Source organism: Festucalex cinctus, chromosome 1 (assembly GCF_051991245.1).
Source record: "Festucalex cinctus isolate MCC-2025b chromosome 1, RoL_Fcin_1.0, whole genome shotgun sequence".
NCBI classification, from domain to species: Eukaryota; Metazoa; Chordata; class Actinopteri; order Syngnathiformes; family Syngnathidae; genus Festucalex; species Festucalex cinctus.
In genome coordinates, this window is record NC_135411.1 from 9240545 (window position 1) to 9267147 (window position 26603).

General features: G+C 39.9%; 1 protein-coding gene across 1 annotated transcript in view; it reads left to right on the top strand.

Annotated features, from left to right (window-relative positions):
• Positions 1 to 26603, top strand: part of gpc5c (glypican 5c) — a 213226-nt gene that overhangs the window by 70559 nt on the left and 116064 nt on the right. Inside the window, exon 4 of the mRNA XM_077515177.1 lies at positions 6793 to 7496. Within this exon, the coding sequence (XP_077371303.1) occupies positions 6793 to 7496 (704 nt within the window). The remainder of the gene's footprint in view (positions 1 to 6792; positions 7497 to 26603) is intronic.

A 26603-nucleotide genomic window follows, 5' to 3' on the forward strand; every position in this document is an offset into this window, starting at 1 on the left:
ATGCTGTCGAACTTCAAATCCTCAAGACCAAATCTTTATGGACAGAATCCTTCAAAATTAATATAAATGGGAGTTGATCAAATATCGCTGCAAGCCCCTGCAAAAAAATGGATTACAGCCTCCCAAATTGCCATGTGGGTACATCAACATGCAATCAAACCAATTTCCTTCAACATACACAGGACAGCAACACAAAAACATCACGATATTTGCTAACATGATAACTCCAGGCGAACATTTCTAGAATTGTGTGTAACTTGAGTCTGCGTGTATATGTTGTGGTATGGATGCCTTGCTGCTGTGGAGCCTTGTGGCCTGGGCTGACGGCAAGCAGACAGACCTCACACTGGTACTTAGTAGCGGAAAGACCCCAAACTGAACTAAAACCGCAGTTTTACAAACTATCTGTGATTATCCCTGCGGTGATCTGTCTTGAGTGATATGGTGATACGTTTTTTTTTGTTTTTGTTTTTTTAAATAGCTCGAGCCCACGCTGTCACTATCGGATATTTTTAGAATATGTATCGATTATTGATTATTCAATCGATTAATTGACTAATCACATTCATTTTAATTTTGCATTCAAGTGTATTACAAAAGCATTTTTTTCTCTGATTGCTGTTTATTAACCAGTGATAAGTGTTTATTTCGTACTTTGTATTTATCCATCCATCCATCCATCCATCCATTTTCTTGACCGCTTATTCCTCACAAGGGTCGCGGGGGGTGCTGGCTTTGGGCAGTAGGCGAGGTACACCCTTAACTGGTTGTCAGCCAATCGCAGGCCACACAGAGACGAACAACCATCCACACTCACAAGCATACCTAGGGACAATTGGGAACGCCCAATTAACCTGCCATGCATGTCTTTGGAATGTGGGAGGAGACCGGAGTACCTGGAGAAGACCCACGCAGGTACGGGGAGAACATGCAAACTCCACCCAGGAAGGCCGGAGTCTGGACTCGAACCAGAGTCCTCACTTTGTATTTGTATATTGATTAAAAAAAAAAGGGGTGGGGGTTTGGGGGCCTTGATGTCGTACTATGTTACTGGTTCGGTCAATGTTTTCCAAAGTAAAAACAGATGTTTGCAAATGTCATATTATGATTAATTCTTCTTTCATGATGAACTAGAGAAATCAGTGAACAATTACATGTTGATATGCTGAAATCAGAGGATTTGGACAATTTTAAGTAAAAAAAAAAAAAAAATGGTTCCAAATGATTACTTGATTGTTAAAACAGTAGTCAATTAATTTGATAATCAATTACTTGTCGATTGATCAATTAATTTTGACAGCCCTACTCCACAGTCAACAAAATTGTCATTATGACAACAAGTGCTCGTGTTAGTGCGTTATAAGACACATTTTAATGCTCACATTTTCAGCAACTAGTCACATTTTTGGGGAGGTTGTTTTGTATTGGGTCTGAGCCAAATTCTTACAGATGGAACGGCTACTGCAGTAGGAGAATAAGAGGTTAGGCCTCACCTCAAGGATACCCCTTTGGGGCTCATGAAATGCAGTCAAAGGGCTGATTCTTTACAGTCCTCATACAGTTTTTTCCGGATGGCAGATTGAATTTTTAAATCTGTCTATGATAGTCTGATTTTGACGGCTTGTCGCAAAACACCAAACTTTTGACACTTTTTATGGTATTTATTCAATACACCAAAGCCGGGATAAACCGTTAAGCAGTGTTAGCGAGTCTTTTACCATTTGTCCCGCACTGTAGACAAATGGGGGGGGCACAGCCACCGCTAACAAAGTCCAAACATAGACCTTCGTTGTCCCGCTCGCACGCGTGGTTTCATGGTTTCATTTCATTGGGACTTCCAGAGATGCTGGAAGTGAGGCACAGTTGGCATTGCTCAGAAATAAACAGTCGATAGAATTACGTCAAATTAAATTCCGCTTGACATTTATTTTTTTACTTTGTGAAAAAAAAAAACAGTGAAGCCGTTTGTATTTACTATTTACTAACTAATGCATGAATGAGGGAGGCGAAAGAGTGAAGTAGTGTTTCGGTGCCGGCGACAGATGTGACCCATAACTTTAGCGTATACTGCTTTCGATGAGCGCTCACTCCGCAGCGGTTCAGTCTGAAGCAGCTGTCACTTATGTTCGCCATTGTAAAATTGGACTGAAACATAAACAGGTCAAATCCTACCGCAAGATGTCCGCCCATGTTGTAATTTATATACACTGGCTTGAGCTTAAGAATGTCCGACAAGGCAACATGCCAAAACCATCATTTGGAAAGCACGATGGCACACATGGTCTTATCAAAACAAAAAAACAACACATTTGAATCTTCTAAATGGGGGAATTATTTAGGAATTCACAATGAAATTTAGAAGAAATAATGGGTCTGTTATGTGGAAGTACAACTCAAAAATCTTTTTTTTTTTTTTTGGTAGCTGCTGATAATGACGGTTGTTTTTTTTGTCGAGCGTTACACGTGCCCTTTACTGGCCAGCCGGGAGTCCCCATGTGTCAGACATATTGGTGCAGCTGTTGAGATTGACCGTTGTTATCTTTCTGTCTGCGCACTGAGAAACGCACGCACACACAAAGAAGCACGCGCACAAAGTGTATGGAGGACCAAAAATGAAAAATAAAAATAAAAATAAATACATGTGAAAATAAAAATTAAATTATTAATATTTATAAAATAATATAATATAATATAAATTTAAATAAATATATAATATAAATTTATATATATATATATGTGTGTGTAAATATATATAAATATATAAATGTATATATATATGTGTGTAAAAATATATATATATATATATAAATGGAAATATATATATATATGTAAATATATAAATGGATATATATATAAATATAAATGTGGAAATAAATAAGAAAATAAATATATAAATAGATTTAAATATCACTCAATAAATAAAAAAAAGGCTCTCCTCTCATATTTATTTATTTCATGGTGCAGACGCTTTTATTATACAGGGCAATTATTATCATACAATTATCACAACTGAAATAGAGGGTGTTCCAAAATGTTTGACCCCATTTCGTAGGACAATAATTTTGACAATTTTCGTTGGAATGACCTCAAATTTTCGCAGCTTGTGTAGAAACGCTTCAAGTTTCTGTTCTTTGTAAATTTAACCAATAATACTTATGACCTTCAACATAAAGTGTATTTAGTTTCATTAAGATCCATCAAGTAGTTTCTGAGATATGGGCATTTAGAATGGGGTCAACCATTTTGGAACACCCTGTCAATAAACTTGAGTTGAGTTGAAAGTTTTGCTTATTAAAACAAAACGATAAAGAACAGCAAGTTATGCAAAGCTTTCTAAACACATAGCAGGGGGCTGCGATGGGGCCGACTCCAGTTGCTACTCTTCCTTTATGTCCAGGCATGCTTTTAAGTTGACATCACATCCCAGAAGTGTAGCGTGTGCATCCACTGCCTGCATGCACCGACACTTTTAGACATACAGTTAATCTACATGAGCATGTATTGAAAAGATGGGCAACAGCAGAATCAAGAAAAGAAGGATTAGTTGTGCCATGGAGCAAATTTTCTTTCTTTTTTTTTTGTTTTTTTTTGTTTGACTAGCGCAGATCATATAAGGCGCTTCGTGCCGCTGTGGGATGGAACGCAGCCGACTCAGGCCGATCGAAGCGGCTCCCCTTTTTCCCAATAAAATCAAGGCAGTTAAAGCGCACGCATTGTTGACATGGCGGCGAAATGAGATGAGATTGGCGTACGCAAAGTGCTATTATATTATACATTGTGGACGACGCAGACAGAGGAATTGGAGACTGCCTTGCACCCTGATGCTAATAATGCTAATAATTTGTGAATTGATTTCTACAATGATTCAGAGGGATTTTTCCAAGCAGTTGTCATAAGTTTTAATTAAATACAATGATGTCCACCGTAGGTATAGACCACAATCATTGGCCGGCCCGATCATTGGCGCCGATATTTCACCTTTTGACGGATATCGGCATCGGCCTTTTTAAAAATCTGACGGCTGTTAACAGATCAATCTAAAAACTGTGTTTCAGGGAACTATTCAAATTTTCATTTAAGATAAGTGAAAGTTTAACGTTTCAGGTATTTGAAATTTTTGGAAAACTTAGAAATCTATAGGGAGCTGTTTAATTTTAAGACATGACGACCCTGTGACCCTGAACTATTTGTTTGAATTTTAAAACAGAGCAGTTTATTGTCTAAGATAATATGCTAAAAACATTTCAACAGAGTTTTAAAAAAAAAAGACAGAAATACTTTCCCTTTTACTGAGAATGAATATCAGCTCCAAATATTGGTTATTGGCCTCGACTACTACTAATTACGATCGCTATTAGCCAGGCAAAAACTATATCGGTCTATGTCTAGTCCACCACACACATCCATGAAGCTCAGAATATGTACGCCTGCGCCTCGATCAAATCCACCAAAATCGTGTTATACCACCTGCACCACCACATAGACATGCTTTTTCGAGTCTAAAATGTACTTACCGGGACTACGGTAGTCATGTCTGCCAGAATCCCAACCACGGTAGATGATAGGGGTGTGAATTGCCTAGTACCTGACGATTCGATTCGTATCACGATTCACAGGTCACGATTCGATTCGATACCGATTAATCCCGATACGAATTTATAAGTCGATTGTTGCGATTTTTTTTCATTCAAATTTAGAAAATACTAATCAGTAAGCTTGTAGAGTGTAAGATTTATATGAAAATGTATTATTTATTTATCTGAAATTTCAGTCTTATAGAGGTTGTAATCTGTTTCATGTTTGAACAGCATTAAAATAAAATATTAAGGCTTAATGTTCCGTTCATATAACATTCTTCCATGCTCAAGGTGTGAATCCTAACCCGAAGTCAGACGTTTTGTTGAATATTTTTCCATTAAAAATGGAAGTTTAAAAATTGATTCACACACACACACAAAAAAAAAAGGCAATGATGATAAGACGTTGAATCGGTAAGACTACCGAATGAACAATTCTGAGCTCTTAAAAAAAAAAAAAAAAAAAAAAAAAAAAAAAAAATCGATTCAGCCGCCTATTGAATCGATTCGAGAATCGCGCGATGTAGTATCGCGATATATCGCCGAATCGATTTTTTTTTAACACCCCTAGTAGATGATGTGTCCATTTTCTAGCCGAGCGCACGGGTGCCTGTCTACGGAAATCGAGCCCCCTATAGCTACCAAAAAAAATTGTACCACCATAAATGGGGAAGAGATTTAATTCCCTCTTTTTACGTACTGCCATGTGTGACTAATTGGGCCTAAAAAGAACCTTGAAACATTTAATTGGACTTTGTGCTGGCATTGTTGGTTGTGTTGCATCTTAGTCTCGCCCATTAGGAAATAGAGAAAGAACTGAATGACTTTATTGTTTAAGTGTGTGTAAGGGGGTAGTCATTTCAGACTGACGATAAGTTAATTGGGGACAGCTTGTTCACGGGCGAACAAACAATGTGGCCTCGATTCGGAAAATGACAATCCTTGGGTCAACGGTCATGGTTAGGCTCGGACTGTTTGTGATAGTGGTCGAGTCTGAAATGAAATGACTTGATTTATGACTTAATTCTATTTTCACAAGTCTTGGGACTTACTGGGCTAACCTGGGACCTCAGGGATTGTACTTCGTGCCATGTCATGTGGAAATGTTTGTTAAGACAACAACAACAAAATCCTTGGATGTTTGCATCCTTGAATTTTGAGAAAAAAAAATATTTGAATCCTTGAAATATCAACTTTAAATATAACTTGAAAGGACAATAACAAAATAAAAATAAGAATGTGAAGTAAGACTATAATATACTCAGTCACAACTGAAAAAAAACAGTTAAGAAAGAAGAATACTGACTTTCTGTGTGTTATGGCCTCTTGGGGGCAGTGTGGTACAGTGCATCCATGGTGTACACACTTAAAGTGAGCCCAGAAGAAAGTAACGATTGATTGCTATGAAAATAAAAAGTAAAAAATTCACACACTGGGAATAATTTGTGCCTTTGCGTTGTGTTATCTTACCTATGGGTATGTGTTCCCATAGCATGTGTGTGTGGATATTCGTTATTTGAAGGAAAAATACTCCTAAAGTATATGCTAAATTCCGGTTAGCATTTGAATGGGATCCTCCCTTCGCTTTTAGCATTAGCACTAGGCTAGCGATGTTTTAAAAACGAAGCATGTTTTTTAACTATACAGTGGATGTTATTCTTATTGTCGTGTGTTTAGTTTTACAGTTAACTCCAACTGGGATATCATTAAACAGCTTAAAGGACGCTTGGGGGACAACTGAATAACCAGAATACCACATACGCTACACACTTGCTAGTTGCTAATGCTACACAAGAAAAATGGTGCATTCAGGGTACTTTCACAGCGTCGGAAACTTCAGTTTTCGTCAACTGTAACGCCTTAAGGGGAAAATAATCGGCCATTTGGCCCAATTGGCTGATTGTTTTGGTTGATTTTTGAAGGGCAATAATTGGCAGATTAGTTTTAAGTTTGTATTCCTGTCTCACATGGTGTGGACTGGCCGACTGTCTCAGTAGGTTGTTACATATTGAGGTGATGACATAATACAAACTGATATCCCCATTAATTTAAAAGGAAAGTTGGCGCTGGTTTTGCAGCGCTAAATACCGCCTCATACAAGCCGAGCTTAGGTCTTTGGGGGCCATGGTTTTGGAGACGTGTTTGCACTTGGACCTTTTCATGGATAGATCATTTTTCTGAATGTCCCGCTTTTGTCTTTTGCTCTCTTTTCTAGACATGTTCCAGTACCTGCTGTCCTTCTCGCAAGGACACCTGAGTTCTCTCCTGGAAGGGACTTACACCCCACTTTCTCGCCAAGCTTTGCCTCACGTCAACGAACTCTTCTCCTCGCTCTCCCTTTATCTCCGCGGGGCAAACGTCTCAGTGGAGACCACGGTCCACCATTTCTTCAATAACCTCTTCCCCCTCGTCTATACACGACTCATCAATCCGGGCATTGTCGGCAGCATGCGGGTGGACGCGGAAATGACGGACTGCCTCCGTTTGATCAGACAGGACGTCAACCCTTTCGGGCCGCATCCGGCCGCGATGGCCAAGGAGCTGTCCGAGGCGATGAGCGTGGGCCGACAATTGGGCCTGTTCCTCGACGAAGGTCTGGAGGTGCTCAACGCCACCGAGCACATCGCCCTGACCAAGGACTGCGTGAAGGGTCTGGTGAAGATGGTGTACTGCTCCCACTGCAGAGGCCTCACGCTCATCAAGCCCTGCGTGGGATATTGCCTCAACGTTATGCGCGGCTGCTTGGCCAGCATATCCGAGCTCGATCAGCCTTGGAGGAGGTATACCAACTTGTTGGAGCAGCTAACCCACGCCATGGTGGGCCACCACAGCCTGGAACTCGCCTTGCTCGGAGTACAGGGCCACGTGAACGAGGCCCTGCTCTACGCGCAGCTTCACGGTCCGCTCATCACAGCCACGGTGAGTCCGCGCCACAGACACGCGGATCTGCAACCTCTTTGTTTTACTCGTGTACTTTGGCAACGGCTCATGTATTGATTGGAATGGGATTGAAGGCTACTTGTGGCTTGTGAGCTCTTTTTTTCCAAGAGCACCGCACACTGCATTAATGCTCGCGCAGTGTTCAAATTATTCGCAGAAAAACATTGTTTATACTGAAAAAAAAAAAAGCAAAGACAGCTCCAAAGAACGGCAGACGGAGTTGAGGTTAGTGGGGGAGATTTTCCAAACTTGCACGGCGGCGAAGAGGCGAAAATTGTAAGTTGTTAGCTTGTAGAGCGCTGGAATGACTCTTAGCCCTAATGGAATAGAATGGAGCGGGATTTGTTTGGCTGATGCTTGTCATACACTATATGCAGTCATATAGTTGGATTGTGAGTTATTACAAGTCTAAAAAGTTTAATGGGAGACTGCCAGAGTGTTCTTCTGGAGTGAGAATTGTGCTATTGTTCAAGAATTTTCCTTGGATTCGCACACCCTGGCACGTATTTTTGTGCACTGAATCAACATTAAGGTCTCATTATAGGTGCTATGTTCAATTTTGCAGTTCAACAAATATGGGACGTTTAAACCAAAGCTCAAACTAACACATGATTACATCTACGTTATTACAGTCTTCTAATCTTTCACAGATCTGTCCGCACTAATATACAGTGCGGTAAAAATCAGCGTGTTGTGGGAGTATTCGGTATTCGTTGTATTATCTCAATCGCCAAGAGCGTTTTGACATGCGGCTGCACATTTAAACATGATTCCAGAGGAAGGTTCTTGCTAGCCCTTATACATGCGGAATGTGACAGAAATCATGCAAGTACATGAGAATCAGTGAAAATAATATTATGTTTGCTGAATATGCAAATGTGGTCAGCGTGACTACATAAAGGGAACGATTTGCTTTGTTTGTCTTAATTCATGCGCATGTACAGTAAGTCAGAGTCCAAGCGGGTTGCCAAGCGCAGGCACAAACGAGCTGCAGTATTAAACGGGTTTGAACCAGGCCGTATAAATTAGGCCCAGTCATCTGGAAAACGGCCTTGAGAATTGATGCCAGAAAGGAATGTGTTCCCAATCGGACGCCGGTGGCTCCCATTTTCTCCGCTCTCATATCAACCCCTCCTCCTTCCTCAATTGCGGCATACATTGCCAGTTATTCTTAAAATGTCACGCCCTGTTTGGAATCTCCAATGATTATGTTCTACATCTTGGAACGCTCTAAGAAGCAGATCTGCAAAAGAAATATATTTCCACATCCCGAGTCAGTGGTGAGCGTTTGTGGACTAAGTTCATTTTTTTTGCTCTGTATTATTAGGCATATATATTTTTTGTTATTTATTTATTTATTTATTTATTTATTTATTTATCCTAGTCAATGTGATTTAGAGTCAATGCAGTTTTTTTTTTTAAATACTACTAAATATACTAGATTCAGGATTTTACAGAACAAAAACCAGAGGTGGACAATATACAGAATTTTGCTGGTCTGTCATACACCAATTCCCTGGTCGCCCTTCCATCATCATCATCAGTCGGTCATTTTATTTAAACCACACTTCCGTCATCACTATTTCGGGACCGACAGACACATGTGGGCATTCCGTCAGTCCGGCTTTCGTCAATCGTCAACAAAACGCGCGTCCGTCAGTTGACAGACTGAGAGATGTTGCGGTCCATGACCAAGTTAGTGACGGTTACACGAACGGAAGCATTTCTATCAGTGCTATAGTCACAATTAAAAACTTACTGTGCCTTGCCTTCATCAATCACCAATTGTTTGAATTTTTTGTACAAATTCGTCGGCCGTTAGTTAATAAATTTTCGTAAAACTATCTAAAACATCTCATGGCCGGAGAGGCGAATGACGAGGACGCTACATAGACATGTTCTATTCTGTATCTATGGTCACATACGGTACAGGTCCCACTTAGCCAATGGGATGCCAGGACAATGCCAGTAATAGCCAATGGCAGAGCAGCTGTAAGTATGTTGCGTTCAGGAAACTCTGTGAGTTCTTTCCTAACAAGAGGCGATATTAGCGTATGAAGGGATGTTCGTAAGTACCACTGTATTTCACAGTGGAACAGTTCGATTTGATTCACTTGCATCTTTTAAAACCCTCAGTTCAAACCGGTTCTTGTTATACCCCTTAAACACAGCCTCCAATTTGTAACTGACTGGGCAGAAAGCCGTTGAAGCCGTATTGCCATGTGTTGTCGTCAACCGGTGGCCTTTCTAAATCAGAACGTTTTAATAAAACCTCAGGGACCCGTCAAGGAAAACTGTTAAGTCCCCAATGCCCAACTACTGTGTCAGCGTATCCACCTTCACCTCCACACCTCAGTGCACTCTCCTCCCAGGCAAACACGCTTAATGGCCAATTTCTTATTATACTATGCACATTATCATTGCCATCTTAACGCAAAGTCAATAGAGCGCAAATACCAGATCTGACCTACTGTTTACTTTTGTAACGTATATGTTTGACACGTGAAGTTAAACACATAGAATACACGATTTATTTACTTTTGTGCAAAGTCCGAATATTATACAAAGTGAAATGAATTATTGCGACTGTGTGGTTTTCGACTGGGATGTTATCCCCAAGCCATTTTGCGGTCGCTCTCTCCCACTTAATGTGCTGCACGCAACACAGACTCGGCACTATACTGTACGTTGCGCTCAACCTGGACCACTCCACTGATACTGTACACACACTCGATGTCCAAGTATCAGGTTTTAAGAAATCTTGCCTGGATAAGCGGCCCACCCTTTGACAATACTAGCAAAGACTGAAAGGCGATTTATTGACAACTTTGCAGAGTGGCAGGACCGTCGATTATTTTTTAACACATTCCTGCTCATATTGAGATGGAGCATGAATATGGGTCAAGAGGGAAGTGGTTATGGATATTAAGGGAGTCTGTGGTTGGATTATGTTGAGTTGACACAATCAGGAGAAAGTGAGTGAGTGAACCTCCTGGAGAAGTCGCTACTTTGGGACACTTGTGAAACTTGCGGCTCCAGCACTCGGTGGTCCTCTGCGTTAATGCGCCCGTCACTCGCGTTCTTCTGAGCTCAAGAGGCCATTTTTTGTTTTTGTGTAAGATAATTTTTCCAATGCACAGTGCATACTGTGCTTGGCACGACTGGACTTGGCTTGATTTAGTTTGGGGTGCTCGGTTTTCCACTACAAAATACGTCGTTGCGGGAAACTGCTCTGGCGTCACTCCGGCGAAGCAGCATTAAAGGGGCTGTCTGCCAGTTTCACAAAATGCACTTTTTAAATACAGGATTTACACAAACAAACTACTTCTCAATTTATAGATATGGGCTTTTCATAACGTGTGGGGGTGATTGTCCTACACCCCCACACCCCCAGCCTGTATTTTGCAATTTTGTGTTTCTTTTGTAAACAGTGGGCCGTTTCTGAGGAAAGACAGTGTTTACACCCCTCCAGCCAATCATAGAGCGGGGGGTTGCCGCAAACGGGGCTGGGCGAACGTGTCAGCTGCGTGACGTCACTCCCGCGGCAATTTGAAAGCACGCACGGATTTTTTTTCACTCACTCACACATGTCAGCTTCTGTGAGTGAGTGAGTGAGTGAGTGAGTGAGTGAGTGAGTGAGTGAGTGAGTGAGTGAGTGAGTGAGTGAGTGAGTGGAAAAAAAAATCCACAGAAACGGCCCGCTGTTTACAAAACAAACACAAAATACAGGCTGGGGGCTTGGGGGTTTAGGACAAAATCACCCCCACACGTTATGAAAAGCCCATATCGATAAATTGAGAAATAGTTTGTTTGTTGAAATCATGTATTTAAAAAGTGTATTTTCCTGAGTGAAACCGGCAGACAGCCCCTTTAAATGCATGCGTCGGTTAACAAGTAACAACAAAGATGCAGGCGAATGGGAGATTTTCCCACTTCTTCTATTTCAGTAGTATGTTCCGAACTAAGCACTGACTTGCGGTTTAAAATCTAAAGACAGACACTTTTACAATCACGTTTCAATTTATGAACCGTAACCTCATCAAACTTCTACCAAGTTAGTCATTGCGGGAGACGACAAACAGCACACACTCAATTAACCTTGAATGATGTTAGTAGACAATACAAGGAATGACTTCAAGTCTAAGTGTGTTGCATCATGATCAAAATAAATGATCACCAGCTGGATATGACTCCTTGTAACAAGCTGCTGCACCATTTGTTAGGACCCCTGTTCAGCTTTTGCCCTTGGTCTGTTGCCTATTGTCATGAGATTGCTTTCATTTGGGAGAAGACTGATGGCAGCAAGGAAATGAACTGCCATGCAAAGTGCAGGCTGTAGGTTTTAAGAAAAGCACATCTAGCAGTGGACTATACTATTTAACACCTTTGTTTTTAAACTCTCTGTAGCACTTTGAGATTTATTTGAAATGCAAAGTGCATTGCATTACAAATAAAAACTATTATTATTATTACATCTTGGAATTTTTCTTAAAGAAAGGCTTAAAGAGGGTTAAACAATTACAACTTGGCAATTATATAAAATGAATGGTGCTAGACATGTAGCAATAGGTGAAGATTAATAACCAGCGTTCAGTTTGTCTTGATAGAAATAAACAAAACCGAGAATTTATAACACTGTGGATTGCAACAGGGAAAGAATTTAAGTCGTTTATGTCACTTACAAATACAGATTATAGACATTCCATCTTTCTTTCTTTTTGTTGTTTTATTTAGTGTTGTCAGTTTGTTTGTTACAGTACCATCTGGCTCTGGAAACTATGCTTATGCCCAAAGTACCTTGGTACAGGTACTTAAATGATACCGAAACCCCAAAACACCAGTAAAAGCAGTGAAATAATAATTGGCAAAACAACTTAAAATTCTTGGCATTTTTTTTTAATATTAGAATGCTAATCAAAATAATATATATATATATATATATATATATATATATATATATATATATATATATATATATATATATTTACATACAATTAAGAACATTTTTAAGCACTTTTGCACATTTTAATACAAAACATTGAACATTTGGAATATTATTATATTATTAAATATTTGCTGTAGGCCTACTTATTTTTCCACTATTGTTTTATTTATTATGTATACTTAAAAAAAAAAAAGGGTATAGTGGATTTTTGACAGGAAGATACTGCAGTTCTTTTTTTTTTGAATCAGATTTGTCGACCAAGTTTGTCCAAACACACAAGTAATTTCATTTGCCTTCACAGTCACAACTCGTCCGAGAAACATGAAAAATAACAATGACCAACGGAGACAGACTGAATGGGAAACCTGGTGATTTGCTAATTAGCACCCAAAATTTCTTAGATTAAAAAAAAAAAAGAATACATGAGGACGCATAGAGGGGAAAAAAAAGTCCCAAGCTCTGCTCCTTTAAAGGGAGCACAGAATGAACCTGGAAAAAAAAAAGCTCCATGCACATAGCAAACCAATGATAACATAGATACAATAATTCATTGGCAAGATACAGAATGGGTATTTTCTAAAATTTCACACTATTTATTTAGCAGACCCAGACATTCTGCCTTCACTCCCCGTGGTCAAAATATGCATGTCCCCATCTGAATTCTGAACTGAGGCTAATCGAAATGAACGGAACCACTTTGCGGGAAGATGGATTTGGAAGCGTTTGGACCATGCAGTCCTGCACACATGACACATTCTTCCGTCTCTTACCATCCTTCATGAAGGCTCCATCGTTCACTGGTAAGAATATGGCACCAATGATCTGTATTAATGCAATTGACCATCTATTTGCAATCCAAATATTGCATGCCTACCCTTCCTTCTTACTGGTTTTACCCCAGCTTCTCATTAGGGCTCATGCTGGAACGATAATGGCAGCCTGAGCCTATAAATAATGGAAATAATGGCCACGGTTCACCATGGTTTCACCTTAAGAAACTGCAAACATTGTGCTTCATATAAAATGTATTTTCTTTGGTTTGCTTTCAGTTAGCTGGCAGCGTTGAATGTACACGGTATGGTGTTTATTTGCTTTGGACAACCATAACCGAGTTGCTGTTTGATCTTGAAGAAGGATCCCTGCAAACGCGATATTTGAGTTGACGCAGTGGTAGCCGATACAAAATACTCTCCCGGCCAATCTATACTCATCTTTTTAAGTTGTATGCGCCATTGGCGTTGTGTCTAACCCTCAAGCTGACTGACTGACTTACTCAGCACTCCATTAGCTAATGACAGTGGGTGCAGCCTCCTCTCAGACAGCCTCACACGTCTTTGTCTCCGCTCCTCCTTTTTTGTGCTTCGCGAGTGTAATATGCTGACAATATAAAGTAGCCTCCAACGCCACAAAAAAAAAAGAAATCCCACATGTCTTCTTTATGGTTCCTAACCAAGCAATCGGCGCATGATTTAATGCCGAGCCGTTACATTTGGAGCGGAACATAAGGCGGTGGTCCAGAGGACATCGTTTCTCTCTGTGAACCATGAATCAGAAAGCTGAAATCATGTCACACTCCAAAGCATACCCGTTTTGCAGATATGTGTGGGGTCATAAATTCAAGACCCTGTAAAGCGAATTCAGTCGTTTCTTTCTAAATACTGTACATTTGCCATGTTTGAAGATAATTGCTGAACACATGCGTAAAGACTGAAAACTATTTGATGTCGTACTCAGTTGTGGAGTTATAGCGTTAAACCGTTTTACACCATTTCAGTTTTATTTTTTATTTTTGGTCTCGGCAAGAACGTGCTTCGGCTCAGGCACGAGTCGCCCTTCCCCCACTATACAATAACTTGAACATGTTTGTACACATCAGTATCCAGCGCAATTGCGACTTTCATTTAGCTAGCCAAAGCTAGCTTGGCCGCTTTGTTGTGGGACACGAGTGTGAACATGTCATTCAGAGAAAGGCGTAGTAACATTTTTAAAATAAGTCCGACTTGACAGGCAGCATATGGACCGGGTCATCGGGCTACAATGGCCTCATTAGAGCGCCTCGTTGTCGTCCGCAGATGAAAACAAGTAGATTGTGGGCTGTGGGGTAAAAACTGCTTCCGTTTTGTGAACACCATCTGAAGTATGGGTGAAAATTTGTGAAAATGTGCTCAAGAACCTTCTAAAGAACTTAATTGTTTTCCACACGTGTAAATGTCGCAACATTGGCAAGTGCCGGTCTGCCAAAGAATCATTTGCAGGTCTCTAGACTGCCCCTAAATGTTAACATTTCACCCCTAATATTTAAGAAACAGCAACTAAATCTTTCGTCTAATCTCGCATGTGTGACCAGTAAATTTGTTTTTGTTTTTTGTTTTTCTAATTCTTTGATTCTTGAATATTTTTCATGGTCGAGAAATAGCTAGCTTTGTCAAGGCAGATATCGCCGTCACATCTCTGATTGGCTACAAACAAAATCCAATACAGTGTTCCCTCACCTTTTCGCGGGTGATATGTTCCACGCCTGCCCGCGATAGGTGAATTTCCGCAAAGTAGAGGTCGTAAAAAAAAGTTTTCCCAATAACCGCTAATACTCTTTGTCACCATTAAATAGCTCTTCTTGGGGAGTTGCGTAAAAGAGTGGCCTCTTTGAAGTTAATTGCCTTCAAGTATGTTTTGTACTTCAAGTGCAAAGTGCAGGTGCACTTTGGGGGAATGGGCGGCGTAGTAATGAGACATGCATCGGCTTTAATTTGAAGGTGCCAGCGTGAACGAGTAACTGGGGCCTTTTCTAAAAATAGCTCACCAGTGATGGGACACAGACTGTTAAGAAGAATTAAAAGAAAAATGTCAACGTCTTTTAAACTTATCATAGTACGTGGCACGTTTGTTAATTTACCAAAGGTTCTATGCTTTGTTTAAAAAAAATTATAGATTTGAGCTGGACAAAAATAGTAGCATAAATTAAAAAAATAAAAATAAAATAAATAAATAGTAGCATAAATAAAGAATTTTATGGGGTACTCACTATCAAAAATGGCGGTTTGGAGGGTGGGTCTAATCTCTAAAAAACCTGTGAAATATCGAGGTACAACACGAGGTAAACCCCACAATGCACGAGTTATGGCACCAAATAAAAATCTGTGAAAGAGTGAATCCGCATTAAGTGAACCACATAGTAGCAAAAGACCACTGACTGAATCATAACATAATGTACACAGATTTATCGTGTGAAAAGCCACGGTAGTAAACTTATTGCTCCAATATTTCCATCACCATTTGACGCCCGCCCCTTTCCTGGGTCACGAAACAGCAGGATAAAGCAGCCATTGGGCCCACAGACTGATGGCAGAAGACACTGCCATGGGTTCTTTAGAGCGCCTCGTTGTTGCGGCGTGGAAACAGACAACCGGGTGGGATATTTTCCAGCCACCAGAGGCTATAAGTGGATATGCAGTATACGAGAAGGCATTTTTCCAGATTGTAGTATTATTCGATTGACGGTTGACAGCTGAACGGGGCGTGGCTTCAGCACATTCAGCAGACACGCCCACAGCAGTTCACTCTTCTCTGTGGTGTGGTCAATACACAATTGTTTATTTATTTGTTTATGTTTTAATTATTCACTTTACACTTGGTGGTAAGAACTACATGATCTGTGGCTGTCATATGTATTGTTTAAGGTATGTAATTCTGACACCAATGAGATGATGCAATATTTCTTGCCCTTCTAGTGCCTCATTCTTTTACAATGGCTTTCGTGCTCACAAGGACTTTTTTTTTAATAGTCTTTTTTTTTTTTTTCCAACCACCACCCAAGTTTCTCCCATTTGCCAGCCTAAATAGCCCGTGCCATCCGCGTCTGTGCCTCCACGACCACAACAGCAGCAACAAGCACTCGATACCTGGGTGACCGTCAGCCAGATGTCGGTTGGCCTTAAATCTCCAGTTGCTAAACTTACTTCAGTCGCCGTAATATTGCGCAGCTGTGGCTACAGCTGTGACACTTACACGGATGCCTACCTCATCTGTGTTAGCATTTTAATGGTAATTGCTGGTTCACTGGGCAGCTTCAAATGGACGCAGAAATTCCCCAGTCCACATGCTCTTCACAGCCTCCACTGTATCCCAGACGCAGACACAAGGAACTCATTTGACCTTATTCTGTCTATTGACCACCTTGTTAGGATAACGCAAACTGGATTTGAGATATTTTCCACGTATTGTAATTCTCGTAATTATGTACTTAAAGACGGGAGGGAAAATGTTACTAGCTTGATTCAAAGTCACGCCCATAGTTAGGCGGAACAATCAAGAAGCAAACGTGGTCACGAAGCTGCCTGCGATGAAGTCTCCACTCAGGCGGCCGTCTGCCGCGGTGTTCGCTTTGCATGTTTTGTACCCCGCTTAGACCCCAGTTTGAGGCTGGGCGGGGTCACTCGTTGCTTTGCTATAAAACCCTCAAAGTGGAGTGAGTGAGAAAAGTGTCCCCCCCCCCCCCCCCCCCCTCGTGATTTAGATCTCAAGGACTTGTCCCTGTGATATATTAGGGACTGAGTCTCATTTTAATTAGCAATGACCTCATTCGAATGCAAGACAAAAACACAAAAGGGGCTGCGGGCGGGGGCGGACTGGCCGGCCGATCCACATAGATTACCAAGTGCACACTTAAGAGAAAAATGGAGACAACATGGAGTTGGACGCAAAGAAATGGAAACATAATGGCATAAAAACTCTTGGGGGAAAATGGAAAATGATGGAAGGTGAGGTCATGAACGTAAATCATGACAAACCAGCTCCAAGACTTTTTGGGAGCGGCCAAGAGGAAAGCTGTCACAATTAGCTGGAGATTTGTTCATTTTAGGGATGATGACTGCGATGCAGATTCGAAATGAGCTAAGTTAACAGTATCACTTTTCAAGTGATTGTCAACTCTAATTCATAAACATAATAACAGGCCTTCGTTAATGACGTCCGTGATTTATAAAGATTTGAGATAATCCTTAGAGACTTAGTCACATGATTATTCAATTTTCTTTCTTAGTTTTTGCTTGCTCTTCGTCTTCTTGATGACAAAGCAGACAATGTCTGCCGCCTGATTCACCACTCGTAAAGCCACATGACATGAGTGTTTTTTTTTTTTTTTTAAATCACATTAGGATTGGTTGGTTGTCGGGCTGCCACAAACGACTATTTTGCTAGTCGACTAATCACATACAGTAGTCGCAATTAGTCGACTACTCGTATCGTGTCGTCAACGTCCTTAAATAATTGGCCAAAGTCTTTTTTTTTTCGACACTTTTTTCCTAAAAAAAAACCCCACCAAAACAGAACCACATTCTGATTATGTATTCATATCATTTTCATTTCAGGGGTATAATTATATATACATAAAATAATAAACTATCTGTTCAACTAAGGATGTAGCCAATTTTAGCAAAGGTGGACAGCATTTTCTTATTTTTACGACTTGGGCCAGTATTTTTAAGGGGCTGACAAGCAAGCAGCTACTCTTATATAACCGTCATTAGCATATAGCTTGATTTGATTTGTTAAGCTATATGTACAAGTTAGACACCATAAAGATGGTGACAGGTGAAAGGTAACAGTACATTCAACTTTTAGTAAAGTGCAGTTTGTATCACACAGTGTGTGCTAAATACTGAAAGCGTCTCCGTTAACGTCCACGTTAGCACTTAGCTTTAGCTACGCTAACCATCCAAACAACTTACAACGGCTGAGACGACTGTCCCTCGCCGGCAGAAGGATTCGACAAAAGGTGCTGCTGTGAAAGGCAAGGTCTGTCTTGCATATTTTACATTGAACATTATTCGCTTTAGCGTCTTTGTAGAAATGTTCCCAAACTTTCGCAGTCCGATGTCGGTTAGCCATGATAGCATACTGTGTACAGCTGGTGCTAAGAGTATATAGCTTCCGGTGACATCACGTCTGACTCTGATTAATGCTACTGCGCATGTGCGTCCAGTAAGAGCAGGCAGGAGAGGACGAGCGGCAGGCAGTTTTGGAAGAAAAAAAACAAATATAAGGCTGATATATATTATGTAAAACTGACTAGTTGACGATTTAAATTAGCCGTTGACGCTTTTGGTCGTTGACGTAGTCACGACTAGTCGACTAATCTTGGCAGTTGGTTGGTCTAGTTGGTCGAACTGGATGCACAAGCAGAAAACACTGTTTATGAGCTGAGATAGCATTTTGGTGCTTTTCTATTGGCTGCTGCTGGATGACGTCACTTCTGTGTGACATACTTTCAAAAGTCATTATTCCGGTTTATATCAAAATAAATCTACTAAAAATCACATTTAAAATCATCCCCAAAGGCTCATTTTTATTTTATTTACAAAATAACAATATTGTTTTTTTTTAACTTTATTTTTTTCATTAGTTTTAGTTAACTAAAATAACCTTTGGCACCTGTTTTTTCATACCCTCCCTTCTTACTTTGACCATCTCCAAACATTTTTGTTTTGTTTATTTTATTTGATCTGAGTCAAATGTCATTTTTAGCATATGTCGCGGGCCACTGAAAAAGGGACGGCGGGCCCCAAATGGCCTCCGGGCCGTAGTTTGGACACCACTGCACTAGATGATGAGCTTGACTTTTAAAAATAATTGTATTTTCCAGCGCAGAGTCAATCGGCCAATAACGAGGTTTCATAATGCTGGAATTATTAGCAGCTTGCACATGTGTCCGTTTTGGACCACAGCTCCTGCGTTCTATCAAGTTCCGTTTAAAATATCAATGCAATGCTTTTGATAACAACACAAGATTTGTGGAGGCATTTTGTGTTTTGGTGACATGCTGAGAGGAACTTGGACGACTCAAAGGTAGCGGTTTGTCATCGGAAGACATGTTTACGGTCCTTAATCCCAGCAAGTCGTCTTCAAATAAATGTGAAAGTTTCCACTTTTCTTTGTTCTTTGACTTTGTTGTTTCTGTACAGCCAAGAACAGCACTAATTAACCATAAAAAAAAATGTTTGGATGTTTGATCTTCCTTTACACTTTCAATCAAAAAAATTTACGAAAAGGCATTGCGGGGAAAAAAAACAACAAAAACATTTGGGACTGATTTTGCAAACTGCAACAGCAGCAGCGGTTTGCATTCTGACGGATTGATGTTTCCTTCAGGGAATTCATCTTTGTGATGAAGTTCCATAATAGCTAAATTCAACTCGCAAAGAGCCGCTAAGAAGGGGAATGTTGTTTTAACAAAGGTTAGGAGCTGTTATTATTAATTAGAAGATCCTCCGTCTACAATTAATATTCCCATTCTGACACATTTGGCCATCACGGCATTGAATGATAAATCATCTACAACTATGTTGGGTTGGGTATCGATTATAATATCCACAATCGATTCAATTCTAAAAACTCCACAAATAATTAAATTTTAAATTAAAGTTTGCGGAGGCAGTAACTGGTTTGAAAATAAGACGTGTAATCTCTCCAAATAAAGCTTAGAATAGATTTGTGAAAACTGATGAAACTTAGCTCTCTTCTAATGCTAATTGCTGCAAAACGAAAACTGATAGAAGCATACTTTTTCCTGATGAAAGAAGAGACTTTAATCGTTCTTTTGATGCTTTTATAGCAATTGAACACAATATTCTGTGGGCCTTGCAAAATCAGTCAAAATCCAGTAAAACGGCTGGGAGCGAACGGGATTGCTTCTGTGAAAATGGCTGGGAGTGAAAGAGATAATTGCAAATGTAAATTAAAAAATGATTCTGAATTGTCCTAAAGTGCATTAAGTTGGGTCTTTCATAAATAAGAAAATGCATTTAAATTCATTAAAACAGTACATTCCAAGAAAACAGTAAGTTACAAAAAAAATTAGCCTTCAAAATTCTGTTTTCTTATGAATGTATAGAAAAAGAGCTGTGCTTGATGTGCGTCTCTTTCCAAGTCTTTCAAATCACTCGTCGCATGACCCAGCGTTTTGTACATCAGTGTTTTAAATCCCACTACAGTATTGGAATTGGGGCGGCATGGCTCAGTGGTAGAGTGGCTGTCTCCCAACCCAGTGGCTGCCATGCCATTGTGACCACATCAAAGTATTTGAGCAAGATACTGACACCCCAGTTCCTCCTGATGCTGCGTCGTCAGCAGGCGAACGAGTAGTCGACTGTAAAGCGCTTTGAGAACCTTGTAAGGTGTAAAAGCGCTATAGAAATGAAGGAGCACTTACCAAAAGAATGGGCAGTTGTTTCCGGCTGAACGAGGGCCGAGTCATCCCCATATCGCTGCGTGCATCGGGCGAGAGGGGAGTGAGAAAGTTCCCTCAGCTTTACTGGGTAATCCCATGATAAATAAACTAGGAAGGCAAGACCACCATTGCTATCTGTAAGCCAATACTCCCCCGGAGGAGGGATGGCCCTGGGCTCATTCTCTCGCTCAGCTCTTCTTACTTACACTCACTTGCCTCGGGATGATACACTTAAGAGACACGGATACATTGACACGTTAGTACAAAAGCGTCATAAATATATTGAATGTATACTCCGTTGATATGCAAAGCCTTGTGCTGTATGACATGCATCCTACATGTCCATGTGATCTGGAGCGTCACATTTCCTGGGTCGCCTCCCGAGCTGGCAACCTGCCCCCTCATCAGTCTCGTCCTTCATCAGTCACCGTCCTCGGGCAATCATACAAGGAATGTTCCAGAAAATTGTGAAGGTATCACAAGGACAAACAGGTGGTCCGACACCAGGATGCGTGCTCAAGCTCCGCCCGCGTGGGATTTTCCTTCTCACGCCGTCGTCAGGTCACGAGATAATTGATTTATAGACGGCTTCTTGTCCTGCTCGTAATTCAAGCTGTCGCTCGATTGGTCCTCTGGATTATGTAGTCATGAGAGACAACTTAAGGGAACATATCAGTGATCCCCTAGTTAACCCAGAAGCAAGGTTATTTTAGTTTACGGAATTTAATTACACGACTAAAACTAAAATTGTGGAAAATTTGTGGGGTACACCCTTAACTGGTTGCCAGCCAATCGCAGGGCACACACAGACAAGCAACCATCCACACTCACAAGCACACCGAGGGACAATTCGGAGCACCCAATTAACCTGCCATGCATGTCTTTGGAATGTGGGAGGAGACCGGAGTACCCGGAGAAGACCCATTTGAGCACGGGGAGAACATGCAAACTCCACCCAGGAAGGTTGAAGCCTGGACTCGAACTTGCGTCCTCAGTACTGGGAGTGCTAACCATTCATCCACCGAGGTGTTTTTGTAATCTTGCACACACAGAAAGACCTACGTATTTAACTCATTCACTCCCAGCCATTTTCACAGAAGTAGTCCCGTTCGCTCCCGGCTGTTTTACCAAAAGAAAGATTAAAGTCTCTTCTTTCATCAGGAAAAAAAAGTATGTTTCTATCTGTTTCCGTTTTGCAGCAAAGAAGAGAGCTAAGTTTCATCAGTTTTCACAAATCTGTTTAAAATTGTAATTTAGCTTTTTTTCTAGATGGCCCTGGTTGAGCTCCTTTGCTCTGCTGCCACCTGCTGGCCGTTTGTGTAATAACTACCATTTCTGCAGCCGGTCTTTGCAGTTGAGAGGCTGAATCAAAGCCTTCTGTATGCTCTAGCATAAAAAAAAAAAACACAAAAACTTATAAATACGTCTTTGGGACACTTAGAACATAAAAAAACGTATTTACACGTTATTGGGAGCAAATGAGTTTAAAAAAAACACACAAAGTAAAGCTAATAAAACTAGCAAAACTGATCTGAAAGTTACTTTTAAAAATAGCTTAAAATGAACTAAAAAGTAATTAAAATGGAAATTCCAAAACGATTACAACCCTGCCCACAACAAGGGGCTTGTATATTTTCCCTGCAGAGACGCTGCATTCTCTTTCTCTTCACATGTTTTGTTAGGCACATAAATAATTTGTATTTAGTTTTGCTTGCCCGGGCCTGGGCCGATTCTCCTCTTGCTTCATCCAAAGCAGAGCCTCTTTGCACTCGCTGTAAAAATAAGGCGGTAGTTCAAACAGAACTGGGAATGACCTCCTGTTGACAGTCGTATTTTTCCAGGATGTTTACATTTTTGTCCCTAACAATAGCAAAGTGTCACACTATGACAGGTGAGAAACGATATGGATTAGAAGAGACATGTAAAATATTGCTTTTTTTTTTTGTCTCGTAAATGTGCGCTAAAACTCACAAACACTTTGAGAGGTAAACAGTTTCTCGGAGTCAGTGGACACAAATCCAAGACTGCCTCTTTATCATCCTGTTATGTTAAAGCGTGTTGTTTGTCTCGGACTTCTGCCACTTCACTCAGTTTTAGTTTGTCGCCACCAGTAATACTGTGAGGTGCCAAATATGACCGTTAACAACGGTTGCAGCTATCAAATATTTTTAGGCTTTATTATTGTCGTGATAAAATAGTTACTGCTAAGTAACAAGATAAAAGTGATCTAGGGTTGGGTGTCAGTCAATGCGAGTGTACAGTTGGCTTTTGTGGGCTAACGTGTTAGTGGCTAGCTGTTAACCGACTAATTGCTAGCTAGCCGGAGTACCTTGGTGTCAGTTGTAGGAATCTGCTTATTAAGTGTTTATTTTGTTACAGTTTGTTTGATGAAGGAATTGAAAGTGCATCAGTTTATGCTTGACCACTTGTGGAGTCATTAAAATACGTTTCAACTCGCGGTGGTGGGCTACGCTAAATTAGCTAACATCATGGTTATGGTTTATCTTGTGTTGTTGTTAGTAGAGGTGCTCTTGTGGTATGGTAGTTCGTTATTTATTGATTTTTTTGCAGTATATGCATTTCACTTAATTTTTAACTGTGAAACCTTGGACATTCTCTGTACTTTGTAGTAAAGATAATTAAGATTTGTTGCAGTAATGCAAATCGGTAAACCGTATTATAGCTATGTGGAATTTGAATTACCGTATTTTCACGACTATAAGGCGCACCTAAGAGCCTTCAATTTTTTCAAAAGCTGACCATGCGCCTTATAATCCAGTGCTCCTTATATATGGATCAATATTGAGCCGCAACAGGTCTCGCTGTCAAGACGCTATCGGTGACCCTGCACGATCGGTGACGCGCATGCGCACAAGATCCCGCCATCTTGGATCGCTAGCTAATACTTTAGCTCGGAGAAAATAATAAAACAGCTTTTCATTTATTTGGGGAGTGAATGGAGTTGTCAGAAATCTGGTTTGTAATCTATTAATAAAGTTTGACTGACCTATCTGACTGTTTTGTTGACATTCCCTTTCGCGCAGCACCATCTAATGGATGCATAATGTAACCACAGCCTCTACTGTAGCGCATTATATATGGAAAAAATATAATGCAGTGCGCCTTATAGTCGTGAAAATACGGTACGTTTTTTTTTTTTTTACTTTTTATATCTTGATTCACACTGATAAAGTAATCTATCTCACCTTTATGTTTTTGTTACACTAAGATTTAAGTATTTAATGAAGTATTTGTGTTTTCATGCTATAAATGGTAATATACCTGCCAGTAAACAAAATATTCTCGACGTATGCCGATTATTTAGAGGCAGCCGAGCAGTGCAACACATGCAGAGAGCGTTTGGCTTAACATGCAGATTCCGTAGGCTGCAGTGACTGGCAGTTGCTATGCTATCTTTTCTCGCTGCCACAACGCTATGTGTATGTATGTGCATTTGTGGAATGTTTGCATGAACATGTGCGGCTCTCGCATATGTGACTGGAAGCCGTTCCAGCACATGTGAGTGTTTTATGGGTCCGGTGGGGGTTAAGGTTAATGCAATAAAACAACCTTGCCCGTGCCCTGCGTCTGCCTCGAGAGAGGATTTAAGACCGAAGGGGTGTAAAAGACGAGAAGGAATTAAAAGCAACACGAGGAGTGCAAAAGTGAAAACTGAAGTGACGATGCCGACGGTGTAGTTCAGTTACGAGTTCAGTAACCTAAGTAGACACAAACTCCATTAATAAGAGCTGACTAATCGGGCTAGAGGGAAAGTGTAATTTTAAGTATCCTGATGACACACCAGTTCTAATTGTTAACATATTTTAGCTACTTACATCTGGTCAACAACAGTCAGGACAGTGCAATAGTTGCTATAGTTTACCAAGCCTTATACTGTAATATACAGTGTGATTGCTAAATGAATGGCATCGCCAATAAGTTCAGAATCAAGAGGTTAGCAAAAGTGACGCTTAAATAACTTACCTTCAAATAGAAGTCTAACTTTATTTTGTGACAAGAAACTTGTGCCGCATTGGTTGCAGTGGAATCAATCACTAAGCAACCAACTATGCGTTTGCGATGAATCAGTATTTAATCGGGCTCGGTATCAACCGATACGCAAAATCAAGTGAATCGACTCAGGCGCAAAAAAAACAAAAACAAAAAACAAAAAACATCGACAGTCGGAAATATTAAAACAGTCGGAAATATTAAAACAGGGCTAAAATAGTTTAGGATTTTTCATTATATTATTATTTTTCATTATAGTTATTTTCTTTATATTGTTTTAACTTTTTGTGTTTTTTGGATGTTTTAATTAAATAGTTTTTAAAGCAAATATATATTTAGGTTTTGTTATTATTATTATTATTATTATTATTATTAGTAGTAGTAGTAGTAGTAGTAGTAGTAGTAGTAGTAGTATTTTGTATTATTTTAATTATATATGGAGTATCTGTGGAGTACAAGATTTAAAAAAAATCATAATTATTATTTTAAATATATATGGAATATCTGTGGAGTGCAAGATAAAACAAACAAACAAACAAACAAACAAAAAGGTCACCGAGTACTGTATAATGAAGTAACGTAAACTACACTTCTGAAACAACTGTTTGACCTTCCTTTTTCTGTATTTACGTATTAGCAATAAAGAACTAAAAACACTCATGTATATTCATTGACAAAGACAAAAACAAAGGACATTTTCGTAGTGTAATTTTAGCAACGTAAGATTTAGTTTCAGTTACCTTTTTATAAATAGCATTTCGATTTTGATTTTATTTCATTCACAATGTTTTTTTTCAATTTAGTTTTCGTTATTTTGATACCTTTCGTTATCTACAACAACTTTGTGTTAAACTCATTCAAAGTTTACATTTGCAAATCCATATCTATGTGACGATTGTGATCAACGCCAAATTGAGCGGACTCCGTGATCGTGACGTCAAACGGAGCATTAGCAAGTTAGGAACCTGAAGCTTGTGCTGTTGCTGGACTTCACGAATACAACAGCATCTGGATATATGTCAAATGTTTGTAGTCTACCAAGTCATTCACCACATTAAAAATGGCAAATGCTACTCTCTGTAGTTAGCTGATAAGCTAACAGTGAACCGAGCTTGTATTTCATCTTCTGCTTCTATTCTTCTTCATATTTTCTGTCTGTCTGGATGCCCTCGGCACCATGCTGCCTCTCACAGGTGAGCCTGGGTACTACAATAAACATCTGCTTTGAGGGATTTTTGTGGTGCACTGTTTGTCATCACCACACTATGAGAGCGGTAAACCACACAATGGCATTTTTTTCTCCTCATCATGTGGGGTCTCTCAGATTTTATTAAACTGAAAACTATTACAATGTTCTTGTAACTGAGGTAATTGCATGCGGCAGTGGAAAGACTGTCATTGTCCAAGTTAGTCAATGTGGCAATTGATGAAATATGGTTGTTAAATAACTGTTTTATCCCATCTGTTTTCTACCAGTTAAATAGCAGTAATCTTTCATGTTGTAACTTGAGATGGGCATTTGACTACATTTTATTTATTGGAGATGGTCAATTAGTTTATTAGAGTTTATTAGTTACTTAGAAAATGTTGTGCTGTTTTTTGTGAAAATGTATTTATTTTTACATTTTCTGTCATAGTTTTTTTTTTCAACCCCCAGAAATGTTATATATCAGTACTATTGGTTCTTGTATCAGTGACTCTTCAGTAGTTGAATATTTGAGATAAATTATGAAATAATCTCTCTGAATTTTTTCAGCTCATTTGGATGCCGACATTTTATTGAGCAGAATAATGCTGCCTGTGGGCCTTTCGTTTGTAGAGTTCTGCTTGAATGTAGATCGATATCAAGTTGGTCTTGAATCAACGGCGCCTCTGCTAGTTGCAGCCAAATAGTGACCTTGATTTG